Here is a 17,755-nt window from a genome sequence, read left to right on the forward strand (position 1 = left end):
GAGTAATTATCAAAGGTTCAAACGGGGCACTTCTTACACCTGAAAGGAGGCACTCACCAGAAATGAGATAGGGCACTTAGAAGTATGGGAAATGGGCATTTGTTGACGGAAAAGGGGCATCCATCAAAATTTGATTTATCAGAGGTGAAAAGAGGCATTTATGAAAAGGGGATAGGTCCCTTATTAGAAAGGAAAAGGGGCACGATTCAAAATAAAAGGGCAGTTAGCAAAGGTGAAAATGGGCACCCATCATAGATGAAAAGAGTACTTATCAGGAGGGGAAGGGGTACTTTTCAAAGTAAAACGAGTATCTCTCAGATTTGAATAGTGGCAATTATCGGAGGTGAAGAGCGCACTGAAGTGAAAAGAATTAACTTCTCATATATGAACATGGTCATTTACCAGAGATGAAAAGGGACACTTTTTATTTATGAAGGGCCTCATTTTTCTAAATAGCCCTTATCAGATAGGAAAGGGGGCACATGTGTTGATGAAATATGCGCTTATCCGAGTTAAACAGGGGAAGGGGCACTTCTTTACGAAGTAAAAGTGGCCCTTTGGGGGGGGGGGTACTTGAAGAGTGGGGCGAACTTTCCCCCCTACCCCTGCCACCCGGCCCATCATCTGAAAACCCAAAATGATGTTGTAGGGGTCGGGCGCGGCTTTATCATGAGTGCTTTTATGTGAACCTCTTTTTTATAAATATACACTGTTGGTCATAATGGTGGAATATTTATTTTTACCCCAGTTTAGGGAAGGATTTAAAAAAATATTTATTTCTAATAGATCTAGATAATGGCATACATTCTCAGATTTTATTGAATATTAATTTGCGAGTGTTTGTTTTGCGTGACTGTTTAATCATATGTGTGCTACTATGCTAATCAGCTAAGGGACCTACGTCCTTAAGTCATAATTGACAGTAATGAGGACTAATGCCTCACAAAAGGGCAATAATATATAGCTGATCGACACGATTTTTATCATGGGACCTCACAGCAACGAGGCCATTGCTTAGCCCCTGAATCATGACTGTACGCAGTGTTTGCTAGGGTACGCGGCCCCTTCCACAAATCCCCAAAAAGCATTTTCCCCCGGCCCCCAACAGGAAAAATTCCTCTGTAGGGCCATGCATTATGGTTCAAGGCATGGCCACACAGAGGATTTTTCCTGTTGGGGGCCTTCTGTTCTTCCGGCTCTTTTTTCCTTCTCAATTTTTTTGCGCCGCCAATAGGGGGGGGGGGGGAGGGCGGCCGTTTCGGCCCACCCCTGGATCCGCCACTGATACACAATACAAAATTTGGTTGGCTCGACTCTCGAGTAATATTTTCCTTTGGTAAATTGCTACCACGTTATACCCTCATGTTATTTTTCTAATCACATGATTTCGGTAGTTTGAAATAAAGGATATAGCATGGAAAGGTTGCATAGCCACTTGAGAGGAAGGGGCGAACTTCTGATAGAGTAAAGGACGGGAGGGTTCCAAACACCAAATATAAACAATCTGAATTTGAACTTGAAGAATGAAGAGAACGGCATTAACATATAGTATCATTATTATTATCATTATTATCATTATTGTAAGTATCATAATTATCATAACAATGTTACTATTATTGTTTATATCATTATTATTATTTTTCTATTATTATTATTATTATTGTTTTTAAGGGAAGATCGAGACTCAAGACAACTTTAAGAAGGCGAACTGTTGGGCAAAGTAGGCCATATTGTAGAGTGAAAAAGGAACAACCTGAAACGCTGTATCCTTTCATTACACATTTGAACTTACGATAGCAAATTATGTTTAGTACAATTCGGATTGAAATTCATTTATGATTCATTTATGCTTGCACGATATCGGCATACATCCGTTCTCTTAAGCTATGGTCACAAATCAGAGCAGCGACTGGCCGATCAGTAGCCTGCTCGGTCGCTGCTGGAATTTAGGCATCGCCCAGCGATTAGGTCGGTGCCCGGGCGGCGACCGCCCAGGCACCGAGCGTATTTTGGGCGGCGCCAAATTTTAACTCCGCGCTAAAACTTCAGCGGCGACCGAGCGATCGATGCCCTAAAAACGAGCGGTGCCTAGGCGGCGGCCGCTCGGTGGCCGGGCAGAATTTCTTTCACTATTCAAAGTTCACAAGGTAATAACAATAACATTCCATTTATATAGCGCTCCATGACCTTTATAGACTTAGGTCAATGATTATCTATGAAGATTCAATAGCATCGTGTGTCGACCCAACCAAAGTTTAAGGCTTTTCTTTCAATTTGAATTAGACGGGACTATTCAACGAAATTTTATGGGATTCGTGTTAATCAATTGAAATTTTGCCAGCAAAATGATATCGTTTACATTAATTTTAAGAACGTTCGTTACGTGCGCAATAGGGATGATAACTATGGCAAGCATTCGGTGCATCCGCCTGCAACATGCTAACTATGTGGCGCATATCTGTAGGCCACAATGTCTGTTTATAAATTAAACAACATTAAACGTTCATTTTGTCAATGCGTCTCTTATATATTAAAGATAAAGTTGAGTATTGGTTATTCAATTAGGCGTTAAAAAAGATGTTGTATTGCCCTTTGCGACCGACCCAAACATTTTGAACTCTACGGTCGGCTTAAAAAAAAAATTGTTGTTTTTTACCGTTTTTTGGGGGAAAAAAATGTTTAATGAATAAAAAAATATATCTATTTAAAGCATTCCAAACTGAGAAATATCAGCACAAAGAGGGAAGGGAAAAAAGAAGATTTCCGACCGACCGACCCATGTTTTGGCACCCAAAGGGCGATACAACATATTTTGTGTAGGCCTTACGTTGTGAAAGTAACCGTCAAGAAGTTACTAGAAAGCCTGATTAGGTATATAGGGAGGCCTATAAAGTGATGGTTTGACATTCAGCAGAATTATGAGGATTATTTTGACTCAATCTTTAAATTTATATGCAGTGCACACATGAATAGGCCAGTTTCGTAATGTATTCAGAGACCTTTAAATCGCATTACGTAATCGGAGGGTCGGACAAGCAAAGAACTCGCGGTGCGTAGCAGACTACACTTTGCGTGCATACCATACATGACTGTGTTCGCTAGGTGTGATTGTATCGTTTGTTTTCGCTATTTTGAGAGAAAGAGAGAAGAAAAAGGAGGCAGTTTCAAACTTGAATAATAAATATCTTTGAGATGTGATTTTGTTCTTCATACATTTGATCTTTAAAATCGCTGAGTCTTAGGCAAGAATAATATAAAAGCATTGCTGGTACAGAACTAGCGATTCACATCTTGCAGCTAAACCTGTTCGGCCAAGTCCTCGGTACAGGCAGCGCACGATACCCCCTCAAAAAGAAGAAAAACGAGGTCGATGATACAAGCGATATTGGCTTGAAAGCCAGTGATGAAATAGAAAGCGAAGCACCAAAATATAAGTTAGCTAGCCGATATCGGTAATTTCCATTCAATTTTGCATTTACCTTAGCTTGAATCTGAGTACAAATTAGGACGTAGAAATGAAAGAAGTGATGAACTATTTTCCACTCGTTCGCACACACAGTCACCTCTGCTTGCAGAAGCGTGCGCGCGTACCACGTGTTCGTGTTCGTGTAGGCGCGATTCACATTTTCAAAATGAAAACAATTTTACGGATTAAAAAATGTTTGTGAAACGCCTCGATCGATACGGACTATTTCAAGGCGGACGAGAAACGGCTAACGAGAAGCAAGCACTGACCGCAGAATCAATATTATTAACAAAGGCAACGAGAAATAATGACAATTAAGGTAATAATATAATATATAAGGTCTTTGTTAATAAAATAATACCGGTATTTATAAAATAATATCGTCCGATGACAAAGAGCTAGAATAAGAATGATGAACAATGATAAACAAATAATTTTGAACGGAAAAAATGAAGAAAAACAATGAACAAGGAAAAAGAATGATAGAGCAATGGAAAAAGGGAATAATAAAAGTAATAAAAAAAACATGATGGCAAGGAAGAAGAATCAGGATGATGAATAATTTTATTGTTTAGAATAAGATTAGGAATAAAGTTTGATTTTCATAAAATAAAAGTTAATAGTCTAGTATTAGACTACAATTATGCCGGACCTTCGTTATTCAACTTCAAGAAGCAATTATTATTATTTTAAAAAAACATTTAAAAATAAAAATGTTATTACATTTTCTATTAGATCTGTAGACTTCTACTTTTTATTTGTTTATTATTTATATATTTTTTCTTTTTGTTCAAGTTGGGATGTTCTGTCTTTTTGCGTCGGTTTGACCTGTATAATCTAGTCACAAGTCGCTATCATAAGCTGCCGAGAGCTAACTAGAGGGAGGATTGTACTCGAGCTTCTCCAGTCCACATAATCTATGGCCATCGGGAAATATCAATCGAAAGTCTTCAAAAATCTTAAAAGCCTTCAGTTTTCGACGATCATAAATGCATGGTCCGCCATATTCTCTACTAGATAATTGAATACGTCATAGGTCCCAAAGTCAGGAATATCGTCAAACTTAAGGGAGGTATGCAACTAGTTCACTCAACGAAAATCCTGCCCGTTGTAATTTCCCCATACAGTCACGTCTACCGAGTGACACGGACCCCGTAGGTCAGGGGCTACGGGCAGGCTAGTCCGCTCCTGCGGACGCTAATTTAACGAGTCTTTTCTCGGGTGTATACCGTAGCCGAAACTCCTCTTTTTCTTAGAAAATATTGCAGCTGCCTGAAACTCAGCTTGATGAATGGCAAGTTGGAAGACATTTCCGGCCAAAACAGAAATTCATATGTATACACGCAGTTTTGATAGAAAGATATGAATGCAATTTAACGGCAAGAACCGACAGTCTAATACACAATGCACAGATTCAAAATGGCGATTTGACAAAGCTTGTCGGGCTTGGTTACAGTAACCGCGCATTACGTAACCGCCGAAACTGGCCTATTGGATTTCACCAGAACCCAGTCACCCAATACATAGTCTGCTTGAGAACACAACATGTTTTTTTATTGAGATCCAATACAATGCATCTTTTCAGTAAGTTATGCCCGTTGACTTTCAAATTTATTGAAACCAAGGGAGCCGCTGCATGGTTGCGTTTGTACACAGATGGCTCACAGTACGTTTCCCGTGTTTGCATTTCGCTCCATAAGAGAGAGAGAGAGAGAGAGAGAGAAAGAGGAAGAGGGAGAGAGAGAGAGAGACTACATGGTACACGATGGTACTGTAGCCTACTGTGCGATCGAGGATTCCACAGAATACCATAACACGACTGTACATCTTACATCGAGTACATGGTGGAAGGAAAGAGCAGGGTATGTGAGTTAAACACCTCCCTGGAAAGAGAGTGAATCTGTACCTCAAGGAAGTACAGATAAGAAGATAAAATGACGGGTTCGTTCGGTGGGCATGCCGTACCCGGCGGATTTTTCATTATCGTCGCTATTTGGTGGATCATACAATTTGCATACTCCATAGTTGTATTGGACAACGGTCGCCAGCGGCCCCGGTCTCGTGTGATGTACTGTTTGCATCGCGCACCTCTTGAGGCAGGATTAATCGTTTTCGCGGGCATTGCCGGCATCGGTGTCGAGATGGCGTACTCGGAACCGGTCCTGGTCCTTGTCGACAAGGACGGCCACTGGCAAAATGACGTAGAATGGGGCCACTGCTCCATGTACTTGTATTTTGCTATCTATGGATTCGTCAAAGTCCTTGGGAGTACCTGTGTCCCTTCTGCAGCAACATTTGAACACGCTCTTGGTGCTTTGGCGTATGCCGTGGAAGGGTTTCTCTTCTACTTCCACACCCATGGTCGAAACCCTCTCGAAATCCACCTTCACAACATGCTCGTCTTCGCTATCTTTGTGTGCTTTTTGGCAGCAGCGGCGGAGGTCTGGTCCAGAGAAGATACCTTAATACGTCTCATCCGGATTCTTTTCACTCTAGTCCAGGGAACCTGGTTCTTTCACTTGGGTATAGTGCTCTACAAACCTCCTTCAGGAGAACCTTGGGATGGAGAGGACCATCTCAACGTCATGTTCACTACCGTCATGTTCACATGGCACATCCTAATCGGCATGCTGGTTCTCTTTCTGGTCTACGGCATCACCAAGCTGACGTTGAAAGCATGTGGCTTCTCATCAGTGAAGTACTCTCAGATGAGCAATGGTCGTTATGAACTCGCGGAAACAGCTCAGAGTCTTGATAGTTGAAAGTGACAGTAATGCGTAAACAGCAATTCTGGATTTGGGAAACAGCACGGAGGACTCAGAGATTACAAATTTACAATTTAACAATTCAACGACGTTACATTCGCGAAATTGTCAACATATTTCCAAATTCGTATCTTATAGACTCTTGTAATTAGTTTCCCCGATATAATGATGATAATGTCAAGGAAAATACATGATTGCAGATTAATAATATACAAATTTGATAAGCATACATCCACCAGAACAAATACATGTTCAAAGAATTCTATCTAGGTACATGTCAGGAACGTTTCAAATGTTCATGATATTATTCAGTATCAATAAAATTATGAACATATTCTATATTGATCTTATCAATGTCGATTTTGTACTACATTGAATGCAATTGAAAAACATATGGGATATATTTGTATAATAAGTGTTGAAAATGTCCATCTTCTCTGCTTGTCAATAGATTAGGTACACACCAGCTGTAGATTATATGATAATAATAATCATTAAAAAAACAGTTATGAACATGATGAACAGTTCTTGTAAAGCGCATATTACATTACGATACAACGTTCCCATGCGCTTCATTATGTATCCATACAGGTATTCTTTGTTAGCATTTAAAATATTTAAATCAAGCGTTATCATTTGCAATTTCGTTCATATACGGATGAAATGGCTCCAATGTTGAAGTGTTTTTTTCTTCAAAATAGTCTTCACTGTTCTATAAAAAGCTCCCCCCTAAAAAAAAAAAAAAAAAAAAAAAAAAACCTGAACCAATGTATGAGAAGGCCAGCGCGATGTGTATATTATTTAAACGTAAAAAGGGAATATGTACATTTTATGCGAATATACTGTGCACATTCGGTAGCCCTGTACAAATCTTATCACGAATTATTGACTATGCATATATTTTATAATACATGTACCGTATCCGGTTTAGTTACTTAAACTTACAGTAAAAATGAATTTCTAATCCTATTTCATTTAAAAAAAACAGAAGACCTACTCCCGACATTTCAGGAATTTTAGAACTCGTCATTTGGGATATGGATTTTACTCTCTTTTTTTTTCGAATTCTGCTCTCTAATAACACAGAAAATGTTCTTTGGATCGAGATCAGTGGTTCTATGTATATATATATATTTATATATATATATATATATATAGTCCGATTACTTGACTGGTAATGCAAATGACCTGGGTTTGATCCTTATATATATTATATATAATATACATTATAGTTTTTGTATTTCGTTTTTCATCATGGTAATAGCCAATGTACTTTGCGCGTTACTTAAAGAGTGCTACATATTTGGGGAAAAAAACATCATGATGAAAAAAAGAAACACGTTATTGACAATTATAATTTAAATCACACGATGACGGGATGGTCACTAAATTCTACACGAAATAGTATATGGCATTGTAAATAACGTTCATTCTTATATATTTTCTAAACGCCAAACTATTAGATTTTCGATTTTTTTTTTCTTCATGGGAATCACTTTCTCCATCAGCACATTTTGCTTGCTGTGAGATTTGTATGTCTTTGTCTGAAGACCAAGCCATGATAAATTTCCCTTGAGAACCCAAGATTAAAGGGAAAGTCCACCTTTACATTAGCTGGTTTTAACATAAATAAGAGAAACGGATCTTAAAAGTATGGGGAATATTCGATAAAAATAAACAAAATTAAAATATATAATTCAATTTATTAATGTATAGAGACGCTTAATTGTTTCGGAAGAATAGAGGACTCACATGATGCAGCAAAATATGCCAATGGCATGCATTCAGCCAACGGTTGCATCACGATAGTCCTCTTTATTACTTATAAATGCTTTTTTAAATAAAAAAAATATTATAACTATCATTGTTTTTATGAATATTATTTCTTATTATTATCATTATTATTATCATCATCATCATCATCGTTATTGTCATTATTATAATTATTACTATTATTATGTATTAATTATATTCAATTAATTTCAGTAAATGTCCCTCATATAGTATGTATATACGGAAATGATCCTTGGCATTATTTTTAAGGGTGGGAATAAGCATGGTAATCTGTAAATCTTTTTATGTGAATCTAATTATTTGTGATTTTGTATTGAGCTGAGTATTTCATATTTAATTGAAAGAACATAATAAATGTCGCCTAATATTGTCTTTCCTATTGCCAAATGTGACGTGTGTGTCATTATTCTTTATCTTAATCATTATAGGTATGAATCAAAGGAAAGGTATGAGGCTAAATTAAAAAAAAATGAAGTGTTTCCCATTCCCGCCCGCCTCCTTTTTGTGGTACTATTACTATTCAGAAGAAAAAAATCAACAAAAAAAAAGGCCTGTATTATAGATTTTGTTTAAATAGCTTCTTAAATGATACACATCATTTGTTTTGTCATACATTGCATCAGTATACTCACATAGCACAATATCAGTGAATACGCTTTGCCAGCTACAAATTAGCATGGCATCCATCTTAATTTTATATAATGGGATATTTGTTAATCAATTCAAATTTTGCAGGCATAATGATATCGTTTACATTTAAGAACGTTCGTTACGTGCGCAATAGTGCTGATAACTATGGCAAGCCTTAGGTGCATCCGTCTGCAACATGCTAACTATGTGGCGCATATAAGTATGTGCTACAATGTCATATGTGTTTATAAATTAAACAACATTAAACGTTCATTTTTTCAATGCGTCTCTTATATATTAAAGATAAAGTTGAGTACTGTTTATTCAATTAGGCGTTAAAAAAGATGTTGTATTGCCCCTTGCGACCAACCCAAACATTTTGAACTCTACGGTCGGCTTTTAAAAATATATATATATATATTTTTTTTTTTACCGGTTTTGGGGGAAAAAATGTTTAATGAATAAAAAATATATCTATTTAAAGCATTCCAAACTGAGAAATATCAGCACAAAGAGGGAAGGAAAAAAGAAGATTTCCGACCGACCGACCCATGTTTTGACACCCAAAGGGCAATACAAAGCTTGTCGGCCTTACGTTGTGAAAGTAACCGTCAAGAAGTTACTAGAAAGCCTCATTAGGTATATAGGGAGGCCTATAAAGTGATGGTTTGACATTCAGCAGAATTATGAGGATTATTTTGACTCAATCTTTAAATGGATATGCAGTGCACACATGAATCGGATTTCACCAGAACCCAGTCACCCAATCCAAAGTCTGCTTGAAAAAACAGCAGTTATTTTTAGATCCAATACAATCATAGAGATATAAATATACATGTATATCTCTATGAATGCAATGCATCTTTTCAGCATTTTATGCCCGCCTTCGACTTTCAAATAATTGAAACCAAGAGAGACAATGGTTGCGTTTGTACACAGATGGCTCGCCATATAAGAACTACGTCCGGATTGTTTCGTTTTCGGTGTTTGCATTTTGCTCGAGAAGAGAGAGAGAGAGAGAGAGAGACTACAATGGTACGCGATGGTACTGTAGCCTACTGTGCGATCGAGGATTCCACAGAATACCATAACACGATTGTACATCTTACATCGAGTACAGTGGTGGAAGGAAAGAGAGTGAATCTACCTCAAGGAAGTACAGATAAGACGATAAAATGGGTTCGTTTGGTGGACATGCAGTACCCGGTGGATTTTTCATTATCGTCGCTATTTGGTGGATCATACAATATGCATACTCCATAGTTGTATTGGACAACTGTCGCCAGCGGCCCCGGTCTCGTGTGATGTACTGTTTGCATCGCGCACCTCTTGAGGCAGGATTAATCGTTTTCGCGGGCATTGCCGGCATCGGTGTCGAGATGGCGTACTCGGAACCGGTCCTGGTCCTTGTCGACAAGGACGGCCTCTGGCAAAATGACGTAGAATGGGGGCACTGCTCCATGTACTTGTATTTTGGTCTCTATGGATTCGTCAAAATCCTTGGGAGTACCTGTGTCCCTTCTGCAGCAAAATTTGAACACGCTCTTGGTGCTTTGGCGTATGCCGTGGAAGGGTTTCTTTTCTACTACCACACCCACGGTCGAAGCCCTCTCGAAATCCACCTTCACAGCATGCTCGTTTTCGCTATCTTTGTGTGCTTTTTGGCAGCAGCGGCGGAGGTCTGGTCCAGAGAAGATATCTTAATACGTCTCATCCGGATTCTTTTCACTCTAGTCCAGGGAACCTGGTTCTTTCACTTGGGTATAGTGCTCTACAAACCTCCTTCAGGAGAACCTTGGGATGGAGAGGACCATCTCAACGTCATGTTCACTACCGTCATGTTCACATGGCACATCCTAATCGGCATGCTGGTTCTCTTTCTGGTCTACGGCATCACCAAGCTGACGTTGAAGGCATGTGGCTTCTCATCAGTGAAGTACTCTCAGATGAGCAATGGTCGTTATGAACTCGCGGAAACAGCTCAGAGTCTTGATAGTTGAAAGTGACAGTAATGCGTAAACAGCAATTCTGGATTTGGGAAACAGCACGGAGGACTCAGAGATTACAAATTTATAATTTAACAATTCAACGACGTTACATTCGCGAAATTGTAAACATATTTCCAAATTCGTATCTTATAGACTCTTGTAATTATAGTTTCCCCAAAATAATGATGATAATGGCAATGAAAATACAAGATTGCAGATTAATAATATACAAATTTGATAAGCATTATATACATCCACCAGAACAAATACATGTTCAAAGAATTCTATCTAGTACATGGTAGGAACGTTTCAAATGTTCATGATATTATTCAGTATCAATAAAATTATGAACATATTCTATATTGATCTTATCAATGTCAATTTTGTACTACATTGAATGCCACTGAATAACATGTGGGATATATTTGTATAATAAGTGTTGAAAAATGTCCATCTTCTCTTGCTTGTCAATAGATTCGGTACACACTAGCATAGATAATAAAAATTATTAATAAAAATTATGATAATGATGAACCGTTCTTGTAAAGTGCATATTACATTACAATACAACGTTCCTATGCGCTTCAATATGTATCCATACATGTATTCTTTGTTAGCATTCAAAACAATTAAATCAGGTTTAGTTACTTATACGTACCGTAAAAACGGAATTCCTACTTCCGACATTTCAGGAATTTCAAAACTCGTCGTTTGGGATATAGATTTTACTCTTTCTTTCGAATCCTGCTCTCTAATAACACAGAAAATGTTCTTTGGATCGAGATCAGTGCATGGTTCTATGTATTCGAGGTGTCGAGTGTATGCATATATATATATATATATATATATATATATATATATATAGTCCGATTACTTGACTGGAAATGCAATTGTCCTGGGTTTGATCCTTATATATATTATATATAATATACATTATAGTTTTTGTATTCGTTTTACATCATAGTAATAGCAAAATATGTACTTTTCTCAGTTCTTTCACGTAACTTTGGATTACTTCTCGCAATTGCTTTGCACTGAACATTTCATGATTCCAACATCTTACGGGTTTTCATGGAAATTGATATATTTTATGTAGGGATTGTGTCAAAAATATATGTGCAATCATGTTGAGGATGCGTGTACAATTTATTGAATATTTTCGTTAAAAGAAAATATGATCGCTTTTTCCTACTACAGATCAGGTCGATGCTTTAAAGATAAGTTACAACTTTGCCAATTCATGACTTTCTCAAAATTTCAAAAAAAAAATTCTCTCGTTTATCTGTTAGTTCAATTGAAATCGACCATTTAATGATAGCGGACTTTCCCTGTAATAATGTTAATAGTATTTGGTAAGGTTTAAAGCCTTTTGTAGATCCAGTGTATGAAGGGGTTTTCATTAACAGTGTCATATAACCTGTCCACCACTCACAGACAGTACGTAATTTATCCTAATTCTTATTGTGGTTGCAATTGACTTTTGTTGTTGTGGATTTTGTATCACTTTATTGTCAATCTTTAATATCAAAAGGAACATAGTATAAACAGAAACAAATTGCACAGCCACAGACATAATAGTTAGAGTAGTCCAGGCCATGGCTTATAACTGCCAAAGCAGGACAAACAATATTAAACATATATTTCATAACGATGTCATGAGACATGATTGTCGGGATTTTTAATAGAAATTATTGTGTTCTTGACAAAAAGTTTCGTTTCAGATTAACAAAATATCAAATATATAATTCAATTTACTCAATTAATGTATAGAGACGCTTAATTGTTTCGGAGGAATAGAGGACTCACGTGATGCAACAAAATATGCCAATGGCATGCATTCAGCCAACGGTTGCATCACGATAGTCCTCTTTATTACTTATAAATGATTTTTTTTAATAATTATTATAACTATCATTATTTTTATGAATATTATTATTTATTATTATTATCATTATTATTATTATCAACATCATTTTTATCATTAATATTATCACTATTATTATTGTTATCATCATCATCCTTATTGTCATTATTATAATTATTACTATTATTATGTATTGATTATATTCAATTAATTTCAGTAAATGTGCCTCATGACCTACAAGCATTGCTTTCTCTTTAGGCTCCATCATATTTCTTCCCTTATTCAACTTAGTCTTATGTATCATTCTTTTTTTTGTTTGTATAAACGCATCCTAAAATGAGTTCAAAATGTAACATGCTATATGTAATGATGTACTATACAACATGTGAGAAATATGAAAATAAACTGAAACTGAAACTGAAACTCATATAGTATGTATATACGGAAATGACCCTTGGCATTATTTTGAAGGGTGGCAATATCACATGGTAATCTGTAAAAATTGTTATGTGAATCTAATTATATGTGATTTTTTATTGAGCTGAGTATTTTATATTTAATTGAAAGAACATAATAAATGTCGCCTAATATTGTCTTTCCTATTGCCAAATGTGATGTGTGTCGTTATTCTTTATCTTAATCATATAGGTATGAATCAAAGGAAAGGTATGAGACCAAATAACAAAAATGAAGTGTTTCCCGTCCCCGCCCGCCTCCTTTTTGTGGCACTTTTAATATTCAGAAGAAAAAAGCAACAAAAAAGGCGTGTAGTATAGATTTTATTTAAATAGCTTCTTAAATGATACACATCAATTGTTTTGTCATACATGCATCAGTATACTATTATAGCACAATATCTGTGAATAAATAGGCTCGGCCAGTTATATCTAGCATGGCAGCCATCTTGGGAAAAAATGGCTAAATAATCATTAGTAATGCCCTGCCCCCTCCTTTTCTTTTAAAAGTCCCGACGAGAAACACGTTATATTTGTTATTTGGCCTTATACTGACACAACTTCAGATTAACGTATACTACCATCTACTGTCAAAAAAAATGTCCCGATGTGTCGACTCCCATGTCCAGTGGCGGATCTAAGGGAGCCCCCTCCCCTGGCCCCCCAAACAGGTAAATTAAACCTTTTTTTGGAGAAAAAAGAAGACGGACCCCCCCCCCCCCAGCTCAAGGGGGGGGGGGAGGGGGTGTTGAGTAAAAAAAAATGCTCACTACCTTAACCCCCTTCCCCCCGTTGGGCACGAAAACAAAATAATACAGAGCTAAATATTTTCTCACGAATTGGGAGAAAAAATTAGTGCTCCTTACCCCCACCCCCCCGCTTATTGCTTAATATTTCCCACGTATTGGGCCCCCTAGTTAGCCCCCTCCCATGCCGCCGACTGGATCCGTTGCCCATGTCCCACTATACATCGCCCCCCCCCCCCTCCCCAGAAAAAAGAGAAAATCTTGATTAAGATTGGATTCGAGCACAGGCAAGGCTCGTGTACAAAAAGAATGAAAGAACCCCCACACCCTATAGCCCCCGCCCTATAAGCCTCCCCTTAATATTCTAGAACCAAGCCTGAGAGCATTCTTAAAGGTAATACAAAGTTTTGGGAAATTTCGAAAATTGGCTGGATAGTGAATCTTAACAATTTTGGTATATTTGGATGCCCCTGTGGATTATTATAAGCACTACAAAATGTAGCCCCTAAAACCCTTCTGCTAAAACCCTTCTGCTTTCGAGAAAAACTGTATATAAAAATTTACCGGTGCTCCCGGTAAATTTTGATAAACTTCAAATAGCGCCTACGGCCGTATAATGTACGTAGCTGCGACCATGAAACTATCAGAATATGTAGTTGTGATATATAATTTCCAAACGGGAATAGCTAATCGGTCGATTTTAGTCAAGAAACTTTGTTTTATAGTTAATTAATATCTTGACTTTGAGAGGGAGCTATACAACATAAAGAGTTCATAACTTTAGACTCAATTTCAACTGCGACAACGATCACTGAATATTGTAGGATCGCATACGCTTCCAATATGTTCATTTGAACCAAATTCATGATCCCATACCAAAACTTTGTATTACCTTTAATATGGCTACCATAACAAAATCTTGAATCAATGCTATGCGATTGTGTCGTGTATTCAGCAGTGCACAATATCAGACAAGACAGCAATAAAACTTTTGGCGCCACATCCCGTGACATCAATCTTCGTATCGCGTCTAAAAATAGCTGTGATAATGGTGGCGGTACGGTGTCGGGTAGCATAACCATGGAAATTATTCTCATTGGCCATAAATATTCCGAATTAATGCGTTTCATATGCCATAGTATTGTGTATGTATTCAGCAGTGCACAATATGAGGCAAGTGTACCTTTGCAAAAAAATAAAACGTCTAGCCACATCCCGTGATATCAATACGGACATATCGCGTCTAAAAATAGCTATGATCGGATGGCCGTATGGTAATGTAGACTAATCATGCATGGAAATTGTTTTCAGTGGTCATATTTGCATTTGAATAGCAGGTCAGGCGGGGGGGGGGGGGGGGGGGGGGGAGGGGAGAGTTAATGAATAAATGCAGTCGATGTGTGTAATGTACTACGTGTAGTACCACTCCCCTATATTGGACTCTATATTATATAGGCAGGCCGGCGGCGATCCTGGTGGATAGGGGAGCTATAGTCACGCCCTTAGAAATATTTCATGGGTATATTTTTAAAAACCGAGATTGAAATCGGGACACGTCATAGAAATCAGCGCCATCATTTGCCTGCACTTAAGGGAGGCGGTACAAGTGGGGGATGCACCAACTAAAAATGGCACTTCCTTTAAGAAAGGCCAGTATTCAAATAGTTATCTTAAAGTTTTAAAAAAATACAATTGTTAGACGATGTTTTATAATTCTACGTTGTAATTAATACATTAACGTTGATGATGTTCAACATTTTCTCTTTACGTGACCCATTATACTGCGTCACTTAACAAATACATTTCTGCTTTTAGTTATGTGTGATTTTCTGAAGATTCATTTGCGAGCGAGCAAAAAAGAAAATTGAAATTTGTGAGGTCGCATTACGACCCATTACATTTTATTATTTAGATGAAATCACCAACCATGATCAGATTTTAAGCACAATTTCATAATGAACTAATGAACAAGACCCTTTTGTGTAGGGGCACATGTTTAAAGGAGTCTATGAGCAATTTATTGTCTCGGGGGAGGTAAGGGGTGATCATCTTGTCAAAGACCGTTTATGAAATTATGATTGTCTCATTTTATGGTTTTAGTTTGAATACTCCTTCATGGCTTGAACCTTTATATTCTTAAACAAAGGGCATTTGATTAACTAATTTGTATTCTATGAAGTTCAAAAGGGCGTGGGTTTTAATGAGAATTTAGAAAATGCCTATAAATTACGGTAGTTTAATAGGGTTAACGTTTAGTGTTTAAAAAAGAAGAAGAAAAAAAAAAGGCAAACTTATATAATTAAAATGACTTTTCTAATTATGATACAACTGAAAACGAACACGAGTATTCTAAAAAGGGGCACAACTCATTCACATTTGGAGCAGTGTGCCCCCCCCCCCCGCCTACTGCCTTTCATCGTGGTGATCGGAAAAGGGTATACCTGTTACTACACGTAGTTTCTCCGAATCTTTGAAACATAGGGAGATCATAAGGGGTACTTAAAGGGCGGTAAAAAAACGAAAAGGAGCACGCGCCAATGTAAAAAAGGGACACTTATCGGAGGGGCAATCCCATAAAAAGGGGGCACTTAGGGGAAAGTTGCCTTTATTCAAAGTTAAAGGGGCATTTAGATTTGTTTAGGAGCACTAAATATCAGAGGTGGAAAGGGGCATTTATTAGAAAGGGAAGGGGCACTTATTTATAAATAAACAGGATAAGGGCACTTATCAGAAGGGAAAATGGTATCAGAAAGTAATCACTTCTCGCACCTAAATTCATCAGATGTCCTTACATATGAAAAAGGGTACCTACTACCTAGCTGAGTATCATTATAGTTCTCCTCTAAATCAAAAAGATAAGTGGTGATAGATTTGCAAAATCGACTGATTTATTATCATTTTTTTTTATTACATTTTCCATTCAGCTATCTTATGCCGCGTAGACACAACACACATACCATACACACTCTGAAAGTATAGTATAGTCGCTGGTGAAGTAAGCAACTTGGCGATCAGTACATATATACGTTCCCGTGCGTACTAGTGCGTACGCCCGTGTGTTGCCCTCAACCCGCGCTAGAGTAACTTTACGTATATAAAGTTATAAATGGGAATTTTTGACAAGTGGTGTTTCCGTAGTGTAGTGGTTATCACGTGAGTCTAACACACTCAAGGTCCCCGGTTCGAGCCCGGGCGGAAACTCTTTTGCTTTGCATTTTCTTCTTTCAATTATCTTTAAAAAGTTATTTCTCATGTTTTTTCCCCTAAGGTTACCTTTCAATACTGATTTTTATGAAAATGGTAATAAAAGCGACTTAAAATTCATACACGAAAGTGGTTATCTGTAGTTATGCTCATATAGGTCTAGTAGGTCTATTGTTATAATTTCTCGGGAAATAATCAAATACTAAGCTGCAAAACGAGTATACATCAACCATCATGATGGGATCGAAAGCTTTGGAGTTTGGATTTGTGTGAAAGTCAGGCTTTTTCATAAGATTTAGCTTTACTGTTAAGCATTTTTATATTGGTTGACAAGCTCACTAGGCCAGATATTGCCATTATATCGCGGACTATAGTATAGTGGCCGACTGTTATCATCTCAGTGTATTTATTTGTTAGACTTAGAGAAATGCATGACGGTACTGTCATCTATACAACAGTTTTCATGATGATGATGATAATTAAGATGATGGTGATGATGATAATAATGTTGTTGATAATGGCAAGTGATAATTTTTTGGTAGCTGACATTTCGAAAACAAAAACCATGCTAACCCGAAAACAAACGAATATTACTAACAAGCTATGAAATGTATAAACATAATTCCTTGCTTTTAAGTAAGTAGAAGTAATTATTTCAAATTAAACATTCATGAAATTAATCCATACGCTTTAGGCCTAAATTTATTATGAGCAGCATACCAGCAATATTTTGAAATTGTGCAAAATTTTGTTTGTTTGCTCACAGCTACCATCAAAACAAGGTCCGTCGCGATCGATCGCGCGCGGTACAGGAATGTTATGTGTGAACTACTACCGTACCGT

At 37.3% G+C, this 17,755-nt stretch overlaps 2 protein-coding genes and 1 non-coding gene across 3 annotated transcripts; all 3 read left to right on the forward strand.

Moving 5' to 3' along the window:
• The first annotated feature begins 5,234 nt into the window (after nt 1–5,234).
• Nucleotides 5,235–6,848, forward strand: LOC754782 (transmembrane protein 45B). The gene has a single exon (XM_003726194.3). It carries the CDS (start codon nt 5,401–5,403, stop codon nt 6,226–6,228), a length of 828 nt encoding a protein of 275 aa, XP_003726242.1. The 5' UTR covers nt 5,235–5,400; the 3' UTR covers nt 6,229–6,848.
• Nucleotides 6,849–9,717: 2,869 nt separating this feature from the next.
• On the forward strand, nt 9,718–11,272 carry LOC754796 (transmembrane protein 45B-like). The gene has a single exon (XM_001187085.3). The coding sequence runs from the start codon at nt 9,831–9,833 to the stop codon at nt 10,653–10,655; it is 825 nt and encodes a 274-aa protein (XP_001187085.3). The 5' UTR covers nt 9,718–9,830; the 3' UTR covers nt 10,656–11,272.
• A 5,564-nt stretch (nt 11,273–16,836) lies between these two features.
• TRNAV-AAC lies at nt 16,837–16,909 on the forward strand. Its single transcript has one exon. It is a non-coding gene; the product is annotated as a tRNA-Val (tRNA).
• The last annotated feature ends 846 nt before the right edge of the window (nt 16,910–17,755 follow it).

Source organism: Strongylocentrotus purpuratus, unplaced genomic scaffold, assembly GCF_000002235.5.
Source record: "Strongylocentrotus purpuratus isolate Spur 01 unplaced genomic scaffold, Spur_5.0 spur5_scaffold_16, whole genome shotgun sequence".
In the NCBI taxonomy this organism is placed as follows: domain Eukaryota; kingdom Metazoa; phylum Echinodermata; class Echinoidea; order Camarodonta; family Strongylocentrotidae; genus Strongylocentrotus; species Strongylocentrotus purpuratus.

Coding starts and splice junctions, on each gene's coding strand:
- LOC754782 (XM_003726194.3), top strand. CDS start 5,401: ATGACGGGTTCGTTCGGTGGGCATGCCGTACCCGGCGGATTTTTCATT.
- LOC754796 (XM_001187085.3), top strand. CDS start 9,831: ATGGGTTCGTTTGGTGGACATGCAGTACCCGGTGGATTTTTCATTATC.